The sequence below is a fragment of the Dermacentor silvarum genome, chromosome 1 (assembly GCF_013339745.2).
Source record: "Dermacentor silvarum isolate Dsil-2018 chromosome 1, BIME_Dsil_1.4, whole genome shotgun sequence".
Taxonomy (NCBI): Eukaryota; Metazoa; Arthropoda; class Arachnida; order Ixodida; family Ixodidae; genus Dermacentor; species Dermacentor silvarum.
The window spans coordinates 348630124-348652635 of NC_051154.1; the positions used below are offsets into that span (position 1 = coordinate 348630124).

At 43.2% G+C, this 22512-nt stretch overlaps 2 protein-coding genes across 9 annotated transcripts in view; both read right to left on the minus strand.

Annotated features, from left to right (window-relative positions):
* The window catches only part of LOC119437407 (uncharacterized), a 408649-nt gene that overhangs the window by 37501 nt on the left and 348636 nt on the right, over positions 1-22512 (minus strand). The gene's annotated exons all lie outside the window — the stretch shown is intronic.
* On the minus strand, positions 1931-16879 carry LOC125942349 (uncharacterized). Its single transcript, XM_049660510.1, has 2 exons — positions 15120-16879; positions 1931-7309 (listed from the first exon to the last, which is right to left on the minus strand). Exons 1-2 carry the CDS (start codon positions 15345-15347, stop codon positions 6134-6136), a joined length of 1404 nt encoding a protein of 467 aa, XP_049516467.1. The 5' UTR covers positions 15348-16879; the 3' UTR covers positions 1931-6133.

Below are 22512 nucleotides of genomic sequence, written 5' to 3' on the forward strand. Positions count from 1 at the left end.
CACACACAAAAAAGGCCCGCTCTTCAAACAGTGTCAGTAGACATGTACCAAGTTCACGAAGGGTCGCACAAACATTCACGAGACAGAGTGATCACAGGGACGAGATGAATAGTACAAACAAGCGACACTTCATAAAACAGCAAGCACTGTATGAGGATAAAAAAACATTGAGAGAAGGCAAACGTGAAAGGCAAGGCTAAATATCACAGCCACGATGCAAATACAGCACCAATTTTAGCAGAAGAATTGCGATTCGTCCATTTGTTACTATACATGTGCACCCACCTATCTCGTTACTTTACACTAAAGAAGTAAGTAAAACAGGCTGTAATAGGTCAGAGTGGGTTCTGCTGCCTGCAACAGTAGTTATAGACAAGAGATAACAGACTTTTAGCACTTAATATCTTTACAGCGTATAAGTTAAAACCAATAGATTTCGAATCTTAAGCCAAATCACTGCGAAAAAATGCAGCAGATCCAACGAATCTGTAACAGTGAAGCTTTGTGCAAGTGCATAAAGAGTCGAAACAAGAGTACACATACACGCACGCACACAAATTATATCGAGCCTCTTGTTACGCAGAATTGCTGACTACTAGCCTTAACGCATCATGGTTTCAGAGGCAGCATGCGCATATGTACGTAGCGCAATTTGAATCCATTCTATCACCAAGAAGCGTTTACTTGCTCATTATCGAGCAGCCGTGGATGCGTGAATGCGAGCTTTCTGGTTCTTTATTTTTCTCCCCCGCACGGCTGGCGACACTGCTGCCGCAGCTGCAAGCGCCATCTGGTGATGCTGCAAGGAACCCATAGGCGCGCAAGGTACTCATGCTCCACTGTGCCTGGTTGGCCTACTCGGCAAGGAAACAGCCAGGCCGCAGCTCCCATGGTCACGAAACCCGGTGAGGTTCTCAAAAAAAAAAAAAGTTTTGCTTTTAAAAGCAAGCTGAGCTGGGGTCACAGCCGACACACGTTACTTTGTTGCAGGACAGTCCCAGAATGGTGAAAAGCATTAAAACCAGTTGCTCTCATTAGTCATGGTAACAAGCATCAACAACAAGAACAACACCAACAACTCTCCCAGCCTGCCCAAAGATAAATAGGTATGCAATGGTAGGAATTCTCCTTAATGATCCAGAGAAAAAAGAAAGGCAGTCCCAAGCTCAGACGGCATGTATGTTGAAGCGACCCCAATGTTTGCTGCATTTACTATGTTTACTCTCTACCATCTGCTCAGATGTACCACAAGAAAAAGACTTGTTACTCGTGGCATAAGTTGTCAAGACAGGCTGAGTGACTAACATTACTACTTCTGCAACAATGGCAGCCAATATGGTTGCTATTGTATTATGCTCACTAAAAGATGTACAGTCACACCCATAAATGTTTAAAGGATACAAAAATCGGAGAAAAAATTTTCTACAGGAGAAAAAATTTTCTACAGCCTGGAATTCAGGGGTGCACTTGCAATGGTCATGTACCCCTGGGTGCAGAGTGAACATGTTGGTTCCAGTCTACATAGTTAGTATCCAAGGAAATTCTGTTGTTTTCTTTTTTTTCCCTGTCGTCGTGTGCCACAAACTTTCACAGGTTATACCACATGCTGAACAGCATATAGTACAGCCTACTCATTAAGATATTACATAAAATGAGATGTGCAGGTAAATAATTATTTGCATTGTAAACTTTGCTTTGCCTTAATGTAAAAATAGAAACCATGAATAGCAACCTAGTTATCTATTCCATACCAGATACGGCAATCAAATGTCGGTTTTTAGAAAGCCGTTCCCTAGTGAAACTAGGCATAAAATGAAGTTACAAACTGTGCTCAGCCTACAATGGATGCAGCCATCCCAAGAGAACTCCCCCTAAGCCACCTCTCCCCCCCTCCCTCCTCAGGTTTGGCACGCAACTTGCTGCAGTCAAAACAAGCACTGTCTGCTATGTGCAGTGGCTGGAACAGTGATGAAGCTCTGTCCTCCATAGAAAGAAGCACCGATTTCAGACCCTCCATTCGGCTCGTGCCTAACACAGTAGTTCCTTTCACTGCGGACAGAGCGTTACAATAATTTTTTTCTTCCCATATTTATTTCTGTGATAAAGTCACTTCAATGTACTCGCTTTTGACACTGCATCAGTAATGACCACGAGAGAAATGAAGTATACCCTTATGCTGGTCTATCATATTCTTGTGTGACAGTTTTAAGGTCACTCCAGAAATCCTGATAATGGGTAAGACAGACCAGGTTTTTTGGTAATGTAAATGTTATGGGTGGATTGCACTGTACAGCAGATAATGTTCAAGACAAGCTCTGTTGACAACCAGGACGAATTTTCCCACAACTGTAAAGCTTTCAGTCTGAGAACCCCGTATGGATTTTCTTAGTAGCTTCGTGCTATATTCGGGTGGATGGCAAATTTCCCTTTGATGAGACTTCCTCCACCTTCCGGATTTTCCGCAGAACTGATTTGTCATATTCACTGCTGCTTTGCTTTAAGTTGCCAATTGTTTACCCTCATGATGCGATCTGCTGGCCTCGTGCTTAGCTCAGATGGTAGAGCAACTGCCCCAGAAAGGAGTTGGTCCTGGATTCGAATCCCGGTCCAGGACGGATTTTTCCGAGAAACCCTTATGGGTTTCCTTCGTAGCTTCGTGCTATATTCGGGTGGATGACAATTTTCCCTTTGATGAAACTCTGTTGAGACATATTCTTTGATAAGCTGAATGGTTCATGGACCTTTGTTTGGCTTTCCCATAGATTCAGTGCACAGCTGTTTAGATAACTTCTATTAAGATAAACAGATCTTAAATCAGTTGGAAGCTTTGCCTGCTTACATTACTCACTCTCTGGTTACAGCCAAACATGTCTAATTAGACTTCAAATGCAGAGTAAATGGAGGGACAGATAATGGCCAGTTATGAAAAAAAGCAAGTGCCTTTACAGCTGTGCTACATGAAAATTTCTACTAGTGCATAAATGTAACCCAATTACAAATAACCCTTTTTAGATAGACTACATTTAGTGAAAGTCACTCATCAAAACAGTGCACACATCCTTATGCTTCACTCCCATGTGTGACTGTGACTGGGTTTCAGCATTACACATGAGGTGACGTAAGCACACAGGCAACATAACTGTTCCAGTAGTTTTCGAGGAATGCTTAGCGGTACTGGTACAGGTACTATAAGAGAAACAAGATATTCTTCTAACAGAAATTACAATAGAATAGAAAAATCAGTCCTGAAAGAGCCTTATCTCCCAAATATGAATTATTCAACCTAGTGACAAGTGATGCTTATGGATCAATGTTTCAACTAGCAGCTAATAAAAGATGCAAAGTTACACAACAACTTAGTTACAATTAGTGCCTTGGAATTCTCAGTGCCATGAAAGCAATGCCTAAAAGACCAACAAATAATTTAGGCAAAGTGAGAAACAATTTTTTAACAGAAGAAACCTAGTCCTGCTGCCTTTAACATTTATGCAATGCGCACTTATTACACTTTTACAGTCATGTCCCACACCACAGTGCAACAGTTAAGCCACAGAAAAATTAGGTTTAAACAACTAAAGGCAGCTGCAGTGAGGACGAACCCAGAACTGCATACTACTACTACTCAGAAATCTTGTAGCTTCAGCTGTAAAGCACATGTACACTAAGCAATGATGAGAAAGTGTAAAATTTCTAAAATATGTGTGCCAAAATATCTGGCTCATCTTTGGCTGGCTAATCTTGGTGTCATGTCTATTGTGGTATCAATATGCTCACAGATCTACGTACACTATCATCTCACCTTTCACCTACAGGCCCTACTGCCACAATGGCATTTTCAGAAAGTTGAAACTACTGAGCTGAATGAGCCCATACTATAACAAAAACCTAACTCTTCACTCCTAATTACTAGACGCAAAACTTTACTAGAACTTCAATGACAGCCTCAAGTACATTTAATCAGAATCTGGCCTCACATACACTACACAAAGAGGTTTGAAATCTTAAAATGACCAACCCCAATTAAATCCAGTGAAATTTTCTTCATATTTGGAAACCCCGGCAACAGAATAACAATTGCAGCAGAAATACTACTTCCTACTGGTACTATAAAGTCACCAAGGTTTCAATGCTAATGGCACCAACGTCGCCTTTTAAAATTCTATCCTACTAAGTGACAGAGCTGTGTTTGTACCGGTAGTATAGTAAACACGAAAGCACCAAGACAGGAGAGGACATTCTGCCTTGCTCAAAATTCAGAACAGGGTCATAAAAATTAAGGCTATTTCTTCCCTTAGAAATAACCCAGTCATGGTTTTTGTTCCAAACAATAAAAGCATGTTTCTGGTGCTTAGTTCAACTACACAACAGGAAATGCATTCCACACCATTTAAGAGACACAAACAGGCTGAAAGCACCAAGTGCTACTGGGAACAAAAAGAGCATGTACTGCATCCAGTACTACACAGGTTAAAGGTATAGTGCCTTACTATGAACATGGCTTAGGAACATGCCAAGAGGTGGCATAAGAAAAAAAAAAAAAACTATAAAGACAGAAGACATAGGTGCTACCAACCACTGGAAGGCATTGGAGGGAGCCCATCTTTGCTAAATCTACAGTGAAACTTTCCTTTCCGATCAGCCTCTCTACAGTAGCCACAGATGCAAATATATAGGCCTAGTACTAGAAAGACAGCTGCATCATATTCTTGAATTATGAACCCCAATCAAAATCAAACTCCATGACCCAATATGCACATTGTGTGTGTTTTTTTTTTTTTTTTTTACCCCTGGGAGGATTTGCTGCAAGGCATATGGGGGATAAAAGAAAATCAAATAAAAGCTTGTAACTCCGCATTGTGCAGGAACTGCACAATACTGATCGTATGTCTGATTGCCCACTAGTCCCACTGACAATGATGATCATTCCTTATTTAAGTGTTGGTTCCATACCCTTTGCACAAGCATGGTGCATCAATTGGCCCCAAAACAACGAAGGATTCATTTGAACACAAACCACGACCATGTGCAAAAAATGCGACAGGTAGCTTCCTCCTTTGCTCTTGTGCGATTGGATTTTTCCTGCAAGTTTCAGCAGCACCTCATTGGTTACACATATGAATCCCCATAATATATCACAATGCTGACGCAACCATCTTCCCGTACAGTCTAAAAAGATCTCGAATGGCTCAACAATGGCTGAACAGTAAACAGAACCAAACTCCGCCAAGGGCATGCTTGCAACTCCTCCTTTCGAGTGCTTCACACCAAGACTGTATCCCATTCCAATTCAGGCACTAGTTAAAGCTCAGCAAAAAACAGAGTAAACCTCAATGCATCTCTGTAAGCAATCTATAAACATGGTGTGCAAGATACTGCAACTACGCAGCCAACAGCCTTAACAGAATCAAACCAACAGAATGTTAGCAGGCGTTTTACCTTGACGTGGAAGTCAGACAGTCCTTACAGAGCTTTTGTAGTTAAAATCAACACTGACTGCACTCACTTGGGTTAAAATTAAAAATTACGATTACAACAGCCCGGTTTTCACTTGGACCTTTAAGAACGAAATATGTACATAAATACCTGAAGAAAGTTTATTTCTCAACTAAATGTGCAAAATAAACTAAGAATAAGCATATTCCACAAAAAGAAAAAAAAATATTTTGCGGAAACATTTACAGCAATAGGGGGGCAACACCACGCAGAACATTGGAAGTGAGCTTCACCCCGAGCAACCTATGGCTTAGCTTGGAAATTGTACAGACAGTTCTCATCGGATGCGGAACAATAATATTCATTACACTTCCTTTACATTACTTGTGTGATACTACTGCAGCTGAGAATCTTGCAACAGTCTGCCTCCTCTGAACGTGCTTTCAAAAGAGAGCGAGTCATGCATCAAACTTCCTCCTCGTCCTGTATTCCTACTCTAATCCAACAAATTACACTTACGGCCTGTCATTCAGTGTTGGCCGTGTTACTTTCACAAGCTATATTCGCAGCATAAGGCGGTGAGAATGCAAGCTCTATGCCCTTGAGGTATCAATAGTAGACACACATTATTTTCCAGTGGAAGCTGATCTCGATAAGAAAGTTTCACTGCAGTATTTTACCTCTATAAATCCCATACTATTCACGACTTATGCAGCTTAGATTCACCAGACAGGAAATGCATGAAGCTTGAACCCTTCCACCTTGGGTGCGCAGAAGGTGCAAAACTTTTGGTCTCCCCACTGGAATCTGAGGCCGCAAGCGGTTGGCTATGTTTGTGCAGTCTAGGTGTGCCTGCCTCGTGCATCTTACCAAAAGATGATACTTTGCTCTCAGGCTCGGACTCACTAGTCGAAGCGACTGAGCTCTTTGCAATAGCGCCACTGTCGCGACTTTTACAGAACGACGATTCTACTGGTCGGTGCTGTGCGTGTCCCTGACACAGGTTGGGTGCTGCACAGCAGAAAGCATCGACAGGAAACGTTGCCACACTAAGGCTCCCCTCGACAGCACTGCGGAAAGGAGACTTGGCTCCCCGCAGACCCACAGGTTCATCGATTGGGAACGTGCCACCAAACACAAGGGGAGGCTTCCGAGGTCTGTTGGTTGCAGATCGGTGGCGCCACGTATCGCCACCATGATGTCGTGATGATGGTGACCTCTCCAGTGGTTCTGAAATGCTGACCACCTTGGGCTCTCTCGGTGAAGTCACTTCCTCCTCCTGTTCTTCATCTACTGTTGTAGCAACGCCATCTGCTCGATGACGCGAGGCATCACTGAGACCAAAGACTCGTCCGAAGGCACGCTTGCAGAAACGGCCTGGACTCATGGGACGGTGCTCAGGTGACCCTTCACTGCTTTCAGTGCCACCTCCAAAAGAAGAGGTCGACGGCAGTCCCCTGTGCCTGCCACTGCTGCAACAGTGCACCTTCTGGCGACGCAAGATTCCTTTGGTTGGAGGCCGGACTATAGTAGCTGGGACAACGGGTGCCGCCTCATTGCCACCACTTCCCTTATGCTTTTCAGGCGATGAGCCCTCAGCCGAGCCACTAGCCGACAGTGACAATCGGCTGAGGCGTCGGAGCCTGGCGGCCAGACTGCGACGACGTAACAAGCCACCAGGTGGCGTCTTCAGCAGAGGTGCCCGCAGGTCTTCAAAGGCGCTACTGCTCTCAGCTGATGAAACAGCCGCCGTGGTGTCGTCGTCGTCGTCTTCTTCTTGTTCTCCTCCACCTTTGGTGACTTCCTCCTCAATATTTTTTTGCACTGTCTCAGGTTCCGATGCCTTGGCTGTCACTGCCACGGCTGGTGTTTCCTCCTACGGATGTGTCCAGGTGGTGTGTCCAAGACAGAAAAGGGGAATAAGAAATGCAATTACGAGTTAGACTTCCTCAGGCATAGGCTATATTAAAGTTAACATATGCACCTCGTTAAAGACCCAGTATCAGTTACACGGACAATAAAATAAACAATACAGGTGCCACACATTTTATTCAGAGCTTCTCGAAATGCTAAACAGAGCTTACACTTTACTGCACCCAGTTTTTCACTCATCTATGCATCCAAAACATGCCACGCACATGCGTCAACAGCCCTTGGCAAGTGCTGAGAGTAAGTGATCCAATAATTAAGTAAAACACACTAAAATATTTCAAGGACAAAGTTCTTAACATTAAGCACACTCATCTTGACAAACAAAATAGTAACGTGAAGCTGGCCATCTCATTATTTTATTCAGTAAATATAATAACCGGTAGAATAATGAGCTGCACCTAACCTACATATTAATTATAAATAAACACCACTCCATCACAGCATACACGGCAGCCAAGTATTGCCTATTTTATGTATTACAATAATGTGATTTCTAAAATGCTCTCTGAACCACACTCTAGTCCCTTTTTCTGCAACACAACAATTTGTGGATAAAAAGGACTAAAGTGTATTTTTGCTTTACTATGTCCACTGGGAGTAAAAATGCCAAGGACATCTGCCCCAGCACAATCGAATAAAATCAGGTAAAAAGCATATGGTTAATGTGGCAGCAAGTGGCCTTCTTTTAGAGCCCCATAAGGGACCGTTTTTAGTGAAAAAAATTACGACCTTTTTGGTATGTGTGCGATATGCCTAAATAATATGGCCAGAACAAGAAATATGCCTAAAAATATTGTTGGAAGTCTAATTCAATAGAAGTGATGATGATATAATGTCTACCTCTATCTAGTTTGTGAAAAAGGCTTGTCATAAGTAAAAAAAAAAAAAGTGACAATCACTCATCACAAGCTGAGGTAGTCAAGATCCCTTAAGGGGTTCAAATAAAGCAAACTCAAGGAAACCATTTCTAATGAGCTCAGATTCAACGACATGACTGCTTTGAAGCCCACACTTTTCTAGTACTGTTGAGCCGCTTAAAAGCCACAGGCTTTTCACTAAAACCACTGAGCCTTGCATAATCATTAAAAAACCATGGCGTTAGAATCTTGCACATAGCATTTTATGATCCAGACACTCCTGACGACAACACTTGCATGGTTTGAAGAAAAAATATAAAATTAACACAGGCTACAAAAGGCAGCCACAAAGAAACAGGGCACCACTGCTTTTTCATGCACGGCAATGTTAGTTTATAATGAAATGCAAAAAAATAAAATAAAATAAAAAGCTGTCACTAACAAAAGCTTCAGAGAAAATGAAACACTAACATGTCTGTGCAACATCAAACAGAACCGATCCAGTGGCTTAGGATTAGGGCAGATAAAAATAAAATCATACAACACAGGACACTTGCAAGCATGCGCTGGAAGCCCCTCAATGCCCCTGGAAGGTCATTATAAAGTCTCTAGCAAAGCCTTCGTCTAACAAAAACACTTCCCACAAAATCCCGCTCTGAGCTGTGCACCCAGCCATATTAAAAACTAAAAAAACTCCGTCCACAAATGACAAAAAGTTAGGTTTTAAAGGCTCAATCTCCCAAAAGGCTTCTTTAAGTTTTCCGATTTAATACCATAACAGACTATTGCATGATCTCCAATTGCAGAGTCCTTCAACAAGTGAAATTAGCATGCAGACACGACTCTGTACTATGACACGCATCAATTTCATTGAGGAACTTGATGCAAAAGTCAAAAAGAAAACTTTTTTTACTAGGTTCAACATGGGGTCTTCCTGGGTGATAAACAGTAAAGCGTCAAGTGAAGAAGGCACGTGCGTTGCAAGTGCAACAGTTGGTTTGCACAGTACATATCAATGCTGCACACAGTGCATACTTTGCTCATGTTAACACCTAGATCAAATTATTTACGCTCTTACTGCCTTGTGTCTAGCGATTCTTCCAGTCTACTTAACATGCTTGCCCAGCTCCTCCCTCGCATGAGGTTTCTGTGGAGCCTAGTACTACTGATGAAAGCAAAGAGAAAGCAACGACAGGAGGTGGCTCAGCAGATATTCAAATGCACAATGTTGTTGTTTGCAACTACTCGGTCAAAACAAAGTCTCACAATTCGTAGACACTAACTTTCGTGGTAGAAAACTAGTTAAGAAAAAGAAATGGCACGACTGTGCAGCTGTGAATCCCTGACACGCGCATCTTTGCCGTTTCCCATGGCTTAGTCCTTCGTGGTATCGCGTGCTCTTTATGGCACAGTTACGGCGTGTGCTATGCCATCACTGAACATAAAGGTCACTATTGGTGAGTTTGTATGAACATGTCATGTGCGTGTGTTCCTCTATGTCAAAGTATAACTGCACGAATTTTGACGACGAGATAACTGAAGAACAGACAAGCACAGCGCTTGTCCTTGTCTGTTCTTTGGCTTCGTCTTCGTCAAAATTCCTCCTGTTATACTTCCAAGTCATGCAGCACCCACTGTCCAATCAATGATGTTCCTCCATGTCAGTTAAGTTTTCTACTGTGAGCGCCACACTCGTACGCATTAGGTACAAATGAATGTGCTTGAAATCAGAAAGGGAGAGAAATAACAGGATGAAGAAAATATCACTCAAGGGGCTCCCCCTTTAGGTGCAGCTAGCCCTACTCGCACTGCTCGGTTCATGGCAAGTCCTTTTTGTGTGGGCATGCACATGCACCAGAACACCAGCCAGCTCAAATTACAAAATCTAGATAATGTGAACCATATAACCAACTCCTAGTAAAGCTTTGCCAAAACACCATGCCTTTTGACCAAACTCTTCAATTTTGTGAGCCCACCACAAATGTTTTCACAGTTGAAAGTGCATCTTGTGCCTTTGCGTAGAAGTACAAAGCGCACCTTTTAGTTACCGTGTTTGCACCAAAATATGGACAATGCTACTAACAAATGTAGAATAGCCTAAACATATATTAGCAGAGGCATACTTTAGTAATGATGATAAAGGCGACACCTCTACAAACTGGCAATTTGCTAAATGTATGCAATGTCTGGGGTGCACAGCTCAAGAAACTGTAATGAAATGTAAATACGCACTAGCCCTTTACACCAAGATCAAGTGCCACACACACCATAAAGGTCATTGCAGACTTTGTTAGCAATGCACATGTTGGAGATGCACAACATGGTCATGAAACAATGTCATGCAAGACCAGCTGTATCACAATGCTTTTATCCTGGTTTCTTTTCAAATTATACAAGGAAAGGGCCTGTCTGCAACTAAAATTTGACAGGCAGCCCACAAGCTATGTGACAAAAGCAGATGATAGCCTAGCACTACCTTCTCAAAGAGATTTCTAAATTTCATTAACCTCACACACAGAGTAAGAAAGTAAAGCAGCTGATGATTCTTCAGGAGACAGCACAGCTTGGCGTTATTTGTTTATTTTTTTTTAAAGCTGGACCAGCTATTCAAAAATTGCCTTAGGCAGATAGCTGCAGAGGCAGTGTCAAACTGAGCTATTTGAAATGGCAGGCGTCACTTGCATGAAAAATAACGATGCACAATTAGCTAGTAAATAATTGCAATTAATTAAGACAATGGTAATTTCATAAGATACAAGCTGGTACTGTAGAATTGAAGCCAGCAAGTACTTAAGGCACGTACAGTTAGCATCAGAAGTTTACGGGGCACAGGTTCTGAAAAAGCTGAATATATTTTTTAACTTGGGCACACAAAGACTGGATTTCAGACTTGCCACCTTTACTACTGTATGCGACTTGCACAGCATCGTACCAGCTACATGCTAAAATTGGGCTTTCTCGAGGAACCCACATCCAGCAAACATGACACCGACTGCACACCTTATGACAAAAAAGTAAAAACCAGCCAGCTCACAACGGCTGGCCAACCTTTATTTTTTTGTGATGGAGTGTACATTCATGCACAAAGAATCCTGAAACTAGCACCACTTTCAAGACATCTGCATAATGTGCTATAAACTACGAGGAGAGGACAAAAAAAAAAAACCTGACTAGCTTCATGGAGCTCTTTGTAATTGTATTGCTGTGTTCTGCCGTTATGTGGGTGCAGGTGGACATCTCACAAGTCAGTAGACAAGCCGACACCAGCGTAGAATGTCTTACAGGCTTGTGGTGACAGTTGTCCCAACTGTTGTTACACTACTCTTGCAAAATCGTGATGTCTATTCGCAACAGACAACGAAACTCCTTAATATTTTCATTCCTTCTTGGAAAAACGAATAAAACACCTAAAACACCTAAAAAACGAATAAAACTTCAAACAACATTTATCAAGGAGGCACTGAGCCACACACAAGTTTTCAGTGGTTTAAGCAGTTCTAAGAGGAGAAATGAGCATTAAATAACCTCATTTCAGCTGGCCTTCAACCAATTGAACCTATGAAATTGCCGAAAAGGTACGTCGTAAAACCAATGAGAGTTGTCGCTACACGATTGACAAGATTTCAACAGCTGTTGGCATGAGTTTAGAGCTCCTGCGAGTGGATTTTGAGTGCGAAATTAGGCATGACACACAATGCTGTGAAGTTTGTTCCCTGCCTGTTCACAAAGTTTAAAAAAAAGAAAGAAAAAAAAAACTTTGATTTTGTGCCAGGATTTGAAAAATCACATCGAAACCAGGCCTTATCACAAGTGACGAAAGCTGGTGCTATGGGTATGACACCGAATCCAAGCAACGAGGTGACACTTTCTTCACCAAGACAAAAAAAGCATCTAGTGCGCTCATGTGAAAGCAATCAATGTTTCCTTTTTTTTTTCTTCAGCGTTTGTAGAATTGTGCCCTGGGAATTTGTTCCTCCTGGAGAGAATATCAATCACCAATTTTTCTTAGATTTTCTTAGAGGTATTAAGGCAATTAAGAAAAAATGTGTGAGAGAAACACATTAAATTGAGGAATGTGGGTGATTGGTTTCTGCATCCCGATAGCATCAAAACTTGCACTGCTTTGGCTATGATGTGGTATTTAGCAGGGATGGGCTGGCGTTCCCCATGCACCCTATTTATTCGTTGGACTGAGCTCCTTGTAATTTTTAAAGAAGAAAATTTCTTAAAAGGAAGGAGATCTGCCACTGTGCACGAAGTGAAGACAACTTTGCAGGGGCACTTAACAGCACTTAGCTTGAGGAGCTATAGAGTTACATCGAACAGTGGGACAAAAGGTTTGACAAGTGTATTAGGTCTGGTGAAAATTATTTTAATGGGAACTATGCACTATGGCACAGAACTACATGAAACGTCAATATATTTATTTGCACACGTTGGTGATAGATGTTTCAAAACTGGTGCTAGTTGCCTTCTATATGAACATACTGCAAACTTCCCTCCAACTGGTGAATTTCTGCAGCACTGATTTGCAATGTTCAAATGAACATGCTTTGTGTACTGACCGGCTTCCAATCTGAACTTGCGCTAAGACTAGGCTGAACTTGCGGTAAGACTATCCGACTTTGAAGATATTTTTGTGTCTATGTTAAAGGAAGCTTATTGTGTATAGTTTTTTTCTGTTTGACAACTTAAACATAGGGCCTTCTATTTTGGAGTGAAACCTGATTTTTTTCTAATTTCGGCACCACAAACAGTGTTTAAAAAAAACAGTTAAACAAACTTTTTTGCTGAAATGCAGTCTTCCAGGAAATGCAGTCAACTGGCACATTAGCATTGCTTAAGTGCTCACGTTCCTAAACCAGTGCCTTCCTTACAAATAGGCTTCAGCTGCTCTTCAAGGAGTACAGACAATATTTTTGCCTCTTCATTTTTTTGCGTTAAATGAAGGTCCTAGACCTCTAAACCCTAGAAAAAAATGCTGGCAAGCCTCAAAGCACCATAAATAATTTCCTAGAATAGCTTTTCTGCAGCCAATTCCGGTTTTGTTTCCCAGGAGGTGACGGTGTTATGACACAGAAGGTGGTCAAATGGAAGCAGGACATCACGACATTTTGACACTGACTCAGTCACCTCCTATGCTGCTGCTCATCATGAGGCCCAAAGTAGCAGCATTAACAGACGATTGACTGAGTAGGAGCAAGTGTCAAAATGTCGCGATTCGAACAAATGAGACCCATGGCACATTGCTCACAGTAATCTTGAACAATTAACAATTCCTTTTGCAGTGCGTCTAACTAGCTAATTAACATAAACCATAAACATAACGGCCCAATTATCTGGAAATACTTAAGATTGTTTTCAGAAATGCCTGATGTAGTTGTTTCTGCAAAGCTACCTTTTACGTGTCTTCTTCTGATGGTATTTGTAAAACTCTTAAAAGCGTTTTCGACCAAGAACAACGACACACTGACAGCATCGAAGCTAAAAACAGTTTAAACCTGCTTTGGTCATCATCCTATCACTTTCACAAAGTCGTTTGAAGCAGGAAGGACCAAGTTTAAGCAAATCCATGCACTGCCCATCATACCCATACTTGCTGCACAATCGTGCTTGCAACCGTCGTAGAAACTATCGCGCTAGAATTCCCTTCTAGTAATTCTTGTAGGAAACTCTGTGGTCTGGCCTATGCTGGAAACTGGGGCCATCCACTTTTGTGTTTTATGGCCAGCGTGCATACGCTGGAACTTGTTAAAAATACACTCAGGTGCGTTGCAAGCAATGCACGGAACCACATAGTGGCATCGTTTTTTTCACATTTCTTTGGAGCCCAGGCAAGCAGAGCCACATGACAGTAACTTCATGAAAACCACTGCATCAAAGGTTTTAGAATGCTTGAACAGAAGAACTGTGAACTGTTATTTGGTCTCAACCACCTAAAGATGAAAAGTTTTTAGCTTGTTTCAAGACATGAAGAAATGCTTGATATATTTAGTGGTATATGCAAGTGCACAGTATTTGTCCTAATCCCTTTCTTCTGTATAAATTTTGTTCACCCTTTCTTGTTCTTAAGTGCAATAAGCCAGCCAGCAACAAAAGTTATTAAATGACCAGAAGCAGGCTTCAACAACTCAGAGCTGCAACATCAGTTGCCTTTGGTGCACCTGAAGTAAAATTCAAGCCCTCGCACTCAATCAAAAAAAGTTTACAGCTGCGAAACACCCTCAGTTATTGCTAACCTTAGCTCATTGCCAACCAGTCATTTCTGCATAGATTAAGACTCTCCAAACTGTCTATCAGCATGCAACTCCAGCCAATCAAACAGAGTTATTAATCTGCACACCAGCTTTCCACACAAAAACATTTTTTCTGGTTTGCTTAATAGCTCTGTACACCAGAATTCGCTATTACTGAGCCTGTTCACTTGGTTTGAATACAGATATTGGAGAAATACTGACAGACATTGAGGCTCATTGGACACTGCTACCTCGAGAGAAGCCCTCACTGCTGACTACATTTTAAAGTGTCATGGCAGTCCTTGCTTTTTTTAAGAGACATGAAAAAAAAAAAATTTTTTTTTTCTCTACTACCAATTTCAAGTTACGGCAATTTATCAACGACTACACATGAAATGTGCACAGAAGTTCACACTCTATAGACAGCAAATACAACTTTCTGCACTTGTTTGTATGAACAAACTCCCCAGCACTCTGCTAACTGAAATTGCAGAGATGGCCATAAATGCACGCATGCAGCAGCTTGTCAAACAAGACTGGGTCAAAAAAAAAAGAAAACACTAAGGAGGCATACAAAAGCCCAGCACAGTCAAAAGCACAAATCAAAAGCAGAGGGTGAGCAAAATAAAACCAAAGAAATGAAAGAGAAGGTGCCACCTACCGAAAACTGGGGGGTAGCGCAGATGCCAGCCGCAAAACAGGGCGCACGGAGGATGGCGATGGCTTTAATGTGCTCGTGTGCTGCTGCTGAGCGTCGCTTCTTGAGGCGCAGTGCCACGCTCAAAGAAAATGTCGCACGAGAGGCTTGGGTCAGGGTAACAAAAAAAAAAAAATTCCAAACAAGGAGGCAAAGAAAAAAAAAAAAAAAGAACCAAGGCAAATTTAGCATACACAGAGAAATGCAAGGGAGGTAGAGGTGACACGCGAGACAGCAGCAGGCCAGACAGTCATGGCAAGAGGCCCACAACTGACCAGCCGTCGGGGGACCGAAATCACGAGTTACATCATTCGCTGAGATGTCACGATGTTCGTTGCACAAGTTCCGCTGCTCAACGAAGATGACGTGCCTCTGAGCCACCAAACCTACGCCGGGGCTGCAGAGTGCACCAGCACCCAGCCACAATGTGTTTGTTCCACAACTGCACTGCGTCCTGTTCACTTCCAATGTTGGCAGGGCACAATGTTTGACCGAATCTGTCCCACCACTCCAGCTCCAGTGACACTGAGCAGCTTTTCTTCGCGCCAATAGAGCTCTTCAAGCAAGGCTACAGAAGACAGCGTTGGCAAGGATGTGGTCGCAGGCACACCTCCTTTAGCTACTAAGCTCTGAAAGCTAAAAGCCCATAGTTCTGACAGGGCGAAAATGGGACGAGGAGGGTGCCGCGACGCACGCCATGACCACACCCCCTGGTCGCATAAACACAACTACCGCGGAGGGCATATTCGCCAACGCCCACCCAGCACAGGCAAGCAGCACTCTGCACCCATTAATATAGGGCCCTGCACCAACTGCTCAAACAGTGCCAGCTCTGATAAAAAGGGGCGGGAAAAAAAAGAAAAAAGAAAACAGAAAAAGGTAAGTGACAACCTCAAGGCGCAAAATGACCTCTGAAGGGTGACGAGTTACAGAAACAAAAAATCAAGCAACCAAATGGCACCCGCATTACGCCATGCCAGCCACATGGAGAGAAAAACAGCGAGAGAGACAGTGGGAATGAAGTGCCTCCCCTCACTCCTTTTTCCTTCTCTCCCTGACACCCCTGCAGACCAGAGCAAAAGGGGAGCACCTAACCAATCAATATGCACAGTGAGGGAGAGAAGGCACAGACCATTAACCCAATTGAGCACAACTTCTACACACACCCACACACACACACACGCACGCACAGCCTTGCACGTCATTTCTTGCACCCCTTCATTCTTTTTTTCTTTCTTTCCTACTGCCCCAGTAATGCCTTCTTTCTATTCGTCGTCCAACACCGCCGAGGCACTTAATCAGTCTCGCATGCACGCATACGCCACACCCCTTAGAAACAGCCTTCCTCTCTTGTACCACTCTCTCCTGTTACTGGGCGGAAACACACCAATCAATACGGCTCCCTCTTGCATCTCCTCATCAATCTTTAATTTGGAGCTCGTTAAACAAATGGATTCGATGTCAAGACATTGTCCGTGCTTTTTCGCTTTCCTACTCTACACTTCATTAAATACATTAACATGTATATATTCCGAGAAGGTTATTACCCAAACCATATAGGAATTGTTTTTTCAAGCCCCTTGGAAGAAGGGCACACGGAAGTGTATGCTTTTCAGAGCAGGAATAAAAAAAAAACAAAAAAAAATTAAAGAAAAAAAAAAACAAAAGGTTGTAACCAAGTCTAACTTTTGCAGCTTTCACTAAAGCATTTATTTTGCGAACTGACCAACCTCTTTGGCCTCAGAAAAAAAAAAAAGGGGGGGGGGGGGAAGAAAAAAGAAAAAGGTGTAAGCACCACATGTGAAATGATTACCTAATGTGCATAGTACAAAAACTGCCCGCATGACCAATGCAAGAACATTTATCTTTAGTATCCCTGATGTAGCCATAGTACAAGCTTGTGTGAAGACACAAAGCAATTTTGACAGGCACTATGCCAAGATAGCGTTACTGAGAAAATAAGGTATTGCAAACCATGATGCTCTGATTACATGCAGGATGTTCTCTTAATACTATGCAGAAATTTTTAAAAAGGGCCTGTAGCAGATTGCATAATTCAAGTCCTTGAGCTGGATTACTCGAAGAGGTGAACACTACTTGCATGAGAAATCGAGCTGCATAAATGACTAATTTATGCACCATGTATGGCATGACAGTAGTCATGCCATACATGGTGTGTGCACTGGCCAACTGTAAAAACTGCTCAACCTATAAATCATTAAATATTTACATCATGAGGAATGCTTGTGCACTACTACAACCCATTCCACACTTGATTGAGCTGTCCAATCCTAACTTTTTGATAGTGGCAATGAAAACGAGACAAATTTAGCAGAGCAAACAGTAAAATAACTTTCAAATTATAGGCAGCAGTCACAAATGTATATCTGAAACATTAAAAACAGAAAGTAGCGAAGATATCAAATCAGCTCACTATGGAACGACAACACCGCATATTTTCTGGTTTTAGAACAAAAAAGTACAGCAGACTACCTTTAGGGAAAAACAAAAAGGGACCTTGGTAATCAGCTCGTACTATCCGAAGTTCAGTGTAACAAGAGTGCAATGAATTACAGTACACCAAGGAGGCCATGAACTGAACTTTCTAGCTTACACACACCTCATCTTGAAGGACATTTGTCATGTCGTCAATCCCAGCAACAATATTGACAATACAGCGCAACTCATTTGTCAAACACAGAAACGAACTAGAGTGATGACTGCACAGTCTCTCTTACCCTCATGCAGTTCACTTAGGCACACCTGCATGTTACACGACAGATTCTAAAAGACTGGAGAAATAATGCTTCTTTAACCCCTTAACTGTTTCGGACGAGTGTAGTTCGTCTGCTCAAGATGATATCTCCATTTGAGCGTATTGAACAAGAAACGCTCGTTTGCGGGCTAGTTGATGTGTCGCTTCGCAGATGGCAGCACTGAGCAGGTAATTTCTGTTTTTTCAACTGTCGTTTCACATTTCTTCGTGGGGAAACACATTTCACATTTCTTCGTGTTCAAAAAAATGGCATCCGGTGGAGGCGACACGTTTTTCTGGTCCGTCGTCGCGGAAAAGAAGCATTTCGCCATCGTCTAGCTCTTTGGATGATACTTATTCAGAAACCGAAGTTTACTTCATTTCTGGAAGCGAAACAATAACGATAGCTTCGAAATTAGCAGTTCATCAGATGAAGAAGACTGCTCAGAAGACACTATCGCGAGTATGCATCATTGGCAGCGCATCGATGTCAAGGAACTCCCCCACGAAGGCTCCTCGTTTTCCGTTTTTTTGGCGTCCCTGGTAAGGCGTTCAATATAGCATTACCCGATGACTTGATAAAACTTTCCGAACAGCGCTCTTGCTCTGTTTTTTATTGTTGATTCAGAATCAGAATCAGAAGCGATTTTATTGAAAATGAATAAAAAGATTACAGGCTTACAGGTAGTTGGCCTCCTTTATCATGAGCTCTATGATGAGTATGTGCTTGAATTTTTTTTTTTCAACACCGAAAACTTGCTTTTTAGAACAAAAATATCCAATATCAAATTTTTAAAAAATTAAGCAGTTTGGGCACACAAAGTTTCAAAATAATAAAACGGTTAAGGGGTTAATTCAACCAGCAAGAATGACAGCACAGCGTAGCTTCAGGAGTGCCAGACTGAAACCTTTGCAATCAAGATCGCTCGCTCTAGCACTCTTTGGCCATATGTGGCCCTTGCGCTAATAAAAACCCATTAACCGATCAATCAATCAATCAATCACTCTACTTAAAAAATTAAGTAAAAATTATCTCTTTACATAAAAACAATAGAATACTATAAAGGGAGCAAACTGCAATCTTCATAATACTTGGGATCACTGCCACAATAGAGTAGTCATCTTATTGACTGGGCCAGCAAGGTTTAGACATTTAGGAGATGGTAGGAGAAGCCCAAAATAATTCGACAACCTAAAGCATTGGAACAGATGAAGAATGTATTTGCTTAATGAATGCCAAAGGTTACAGTTTTACTTGTTCCAAAACCACGCAATGTAGAGGTACTGTACACAGCACCAGTCTTTGTTTAAAACTCCAGCATGCGAGGGCCTTTCACAAGCCCGTAGAGTGAGAGCCCTGTAATCTAATCTCTTTTTAAACCCCAATACTCCTATAAAAGCAATATTCCATCAATCACAGTCTACAGTAATGAACAATAACACAAAGACGAAGTGAGTTAACCAAGGTTCCACTAGCAGAACATAGATAAAGTTTGCTTCTTTTTTATTTTCCCATTGATTTGAAAAAATTTATTAACACAAGTTTACTTTGTTTTACTAGAACAATGAATGGCAGCCAATTTATACCTACACTTGCATGCATACATCTCTCTCATATGGTGTGTTAAAGGGGCCCTGAGCCACTTTTCTTTGAAACCTCAAGAACACCTAGGGATGAGTATTGTATTGAATGAGCATAATTTTTTCAAAAAAGACCCAGTATACGCGCCTAGATAGTATGAATGCAATATTTATCTTTATCTTTTCTCCTTTAGCGTCCTCTGTTTCGAAAAAGTGGGGCGTCGTGGGTTACGGTGCTCTGTCTACGGCGGTATGTCACCTAGCTTCAATGTTGTGTTTTTAACGCGACAGCGTTAAGGGCCCCGTGTCGCAGAAAATTCGGCCTCGGCAACCGGCGTCAGCGTGGGATGCCCCGGGTGGCGGAGAAAATCATTCCCAACCACCCCGACCATGCAGGCCATCCAGGTGGTGCATGGTTTCGGTGAACAAAAATTTCATTTCTCACAGTAAAATCCGTCAGGAAAATGGTAAAGTACGACTTGTGGGTTCTTGTTGTCTCACAGGAGACCAACCACTGCAGGTTCGAGCTTAGCAAGCCAGAGGGCCGCGTCAGCCGTCGCCTCAAGCACCGCTCGTGCGCGAGCTCAGAGGCCACGAGGGGCTACCGAGCGACGCACGCAAAAACACAGTAAAGCCCTGAGTTGACGGAAACCGTTTACTGAATCCGTCGCAACCAGCACTGCACAAACGCCCGCGCGGTGGAGAACGAAAGGGTCCCGTATCAAGGCGAAAATACAATAACAGGCGCCTATAGCACGTCGGTGCGAGAGCACAGGCTCACGCTGGGACACGCTGCTAGGAAAAGTCCCAGCGGCTATGCTACTTGCTCTGGCGATAACCAATGGACCAACTCGCGAGAGCACGGGCAATCTCCTTCGGCTTAGGCTTTCGGCAAGTGCGGCTCGGCGTGGTACGACCTCGCGCGAGCGCTAGGCACCGCTCGTCGGCTTAGCGTCGGGAAAAGGGTCAGCACAAAGTATGCGCTCTTCGCACGGGCAAAGGCACCGTGAGCGAGCTCCAGTCCTAGTCACAAAGGTGTCGGCGGACGAGAGGAAAGCATGTACTACGTACCGTGCGCTGGTCCCGGAGATAAGAGAGCCACGCTTCGCCGCTCACAGCTGACGCAGCTGCGTAGTGACGTCAGCGCCCCGCCCTCACCGCAACCCACCGCGTGCGCAGTGCCACCGTGGGAACCGGTTACGCGCGGGCCGGGAATGAAGGCGAGGGATGGCAGAACAGGTGAAGCCCACGTAATGGCGCCGGCGCCTCCCTCAATCCCCACAGACTTTACTATTCGGCGTCGGATTGTTTACCAATCGGCGTCGGATTGTAATTTGAATGTACGAGAAAACCTAATTCTGCTACGAGGAAACTCAAACACCAAACCCCCTTTCCAGCATTTCTACCATACCAACAGCCACGCGCTGCGATGCGAACGGGTCCCCATAACGCTATCGCGTTCTACTCATAAAGGCAAAGCTTAAGCGTCCTCCAAATTTTTTCTTTCAGCAGCAAATGACAGACACTGTTGGCAACACATACTTCCAGTCACTGTTGCTATAGCAACATTGGTCATCACTTTGCTGTGTTATAGTGTACTAATAGCTGCACGCAGTTCTTTCTTGTACAGTTGAGTCCCACTACAACGACATTCATGGGACACGTGAAAAATTTCGTTGTGGCGCAACTTTGTTGACGCAAAATTGGTATGTATATACGTACGCCAAACGGCAAAGCCGTGAACGATACCGAAACCATCGTCCGGGAAATCTTCGTGATGGCGTGGGGGCAAAGGTTGATACATACCGAAGGCAGTCAATAAAGTGTCAACTTCACGAGAGAATCCATTTAGCGCAGCTGTTACAGCATTTTTTTTTTTTTTGTACATTGCGGCCGACAGCTACCTCAACGCGCGAGACCGGCTTATCGCGAATCACTCATTTTGCGGCACATGCACTGTCGCAATGACGCTCACAATTTCATTGCATATTTATGATAAAGTCAGCAAGCTTGGCAAGCTTGCGCTTACCGGAAGTTTTATTTCCAGAAGTCGGTCAGCCTGGATTTCTTACGCTTCATGGCAAGCAAAGGCATTATGCGAGTCTCACAGTCCGTTAAAAGAACCATCGCAATGTCATTGCCGTGAGCTCTGATAACTTTTCTGATTAGGTGAAAAGGATCCATTGCTTTCAAAGCAGTCGCCGGAGTCAGTGTGTCTAGCGGATTGTCATTTTCCCCAGACGACGAGATGTTAGCATCTTGTTGACAACAGCGGCTGCGGCACGACCGCTCAGGCGCTATCTTGAAAGCAATCTGCGACGTGCACAAAGTGAGCACCTGCGCGGGTCTCATCTTCAAAGCGATCTGCGATGTGGGCAAAGTGCAACTAGTGCTGGTAGAGTCGTGTGCGCTGTGCTTTCGACGTTTAGTTCGCGGCGAAGTGAGAGACGGCACGGAGGTCAATTCGCTCACGCCTTCTCACTCCAGCGTGTTGACACCAGAGTTTCCGCGGTCATCGAGATGTGTTCATGTTTACCTGTGCGCGTGCAACACCGTGCTTGGTGATTTAGCTAGCGAATGTTTACAAGTTTATACGGCCAATAAAGCTACTATCCTTAGTTCGTATAGCTGTCTACTAATCTGCTATCGCAATCGATGCTTTGCCTTTCAGGTGTTACTGCGAGATTTTTTTCCTTCCGCTTTCTGCCTCTGCGATCATGTGTCTTCTCCTCAAGAGAGAGAAATTTACGCTTCTTCGTTGGCATAGCCATTATAACCGGACACAGACCAGAGAAAACGGCAGCAAATGCGGTGATCCCCTGTAGTCTCCCGCAGGCGCGTGATGACCACGCGTGGCTATGGACTACAGTGCTTTAAAGCGGTACTATGAATTTGATTTCGTTTGCAAGAACCTCGTTCAAGCGGACATACGACCGCCACAACTTTGGAAGGGCCTTCTAATTTGACTACTCTGCAGTTCCAATTTCAATTCAGTCCCAATTTCATTCTTGAAAACTTTGT

What these genes read in the sequence shown, in the direction of transcription:
- LOC125942349 (XM_049660510.1), bottom strand. Translation starts at nt 15,347, where the DNA reads ATGCTAAATTTGCCTTGGTTCTTTTTTTTTTTTTTTCTTTGCCTCCTT. An exon ending in GCGCTACCCCCCAGTTTTCG is followed by an intron (nt 7,310 to 15,119) that starts GTAGGTGGCACC and finishes ACACATCCGTAG; the next exon opens with GAGGAAACACCAGCCGTGGC.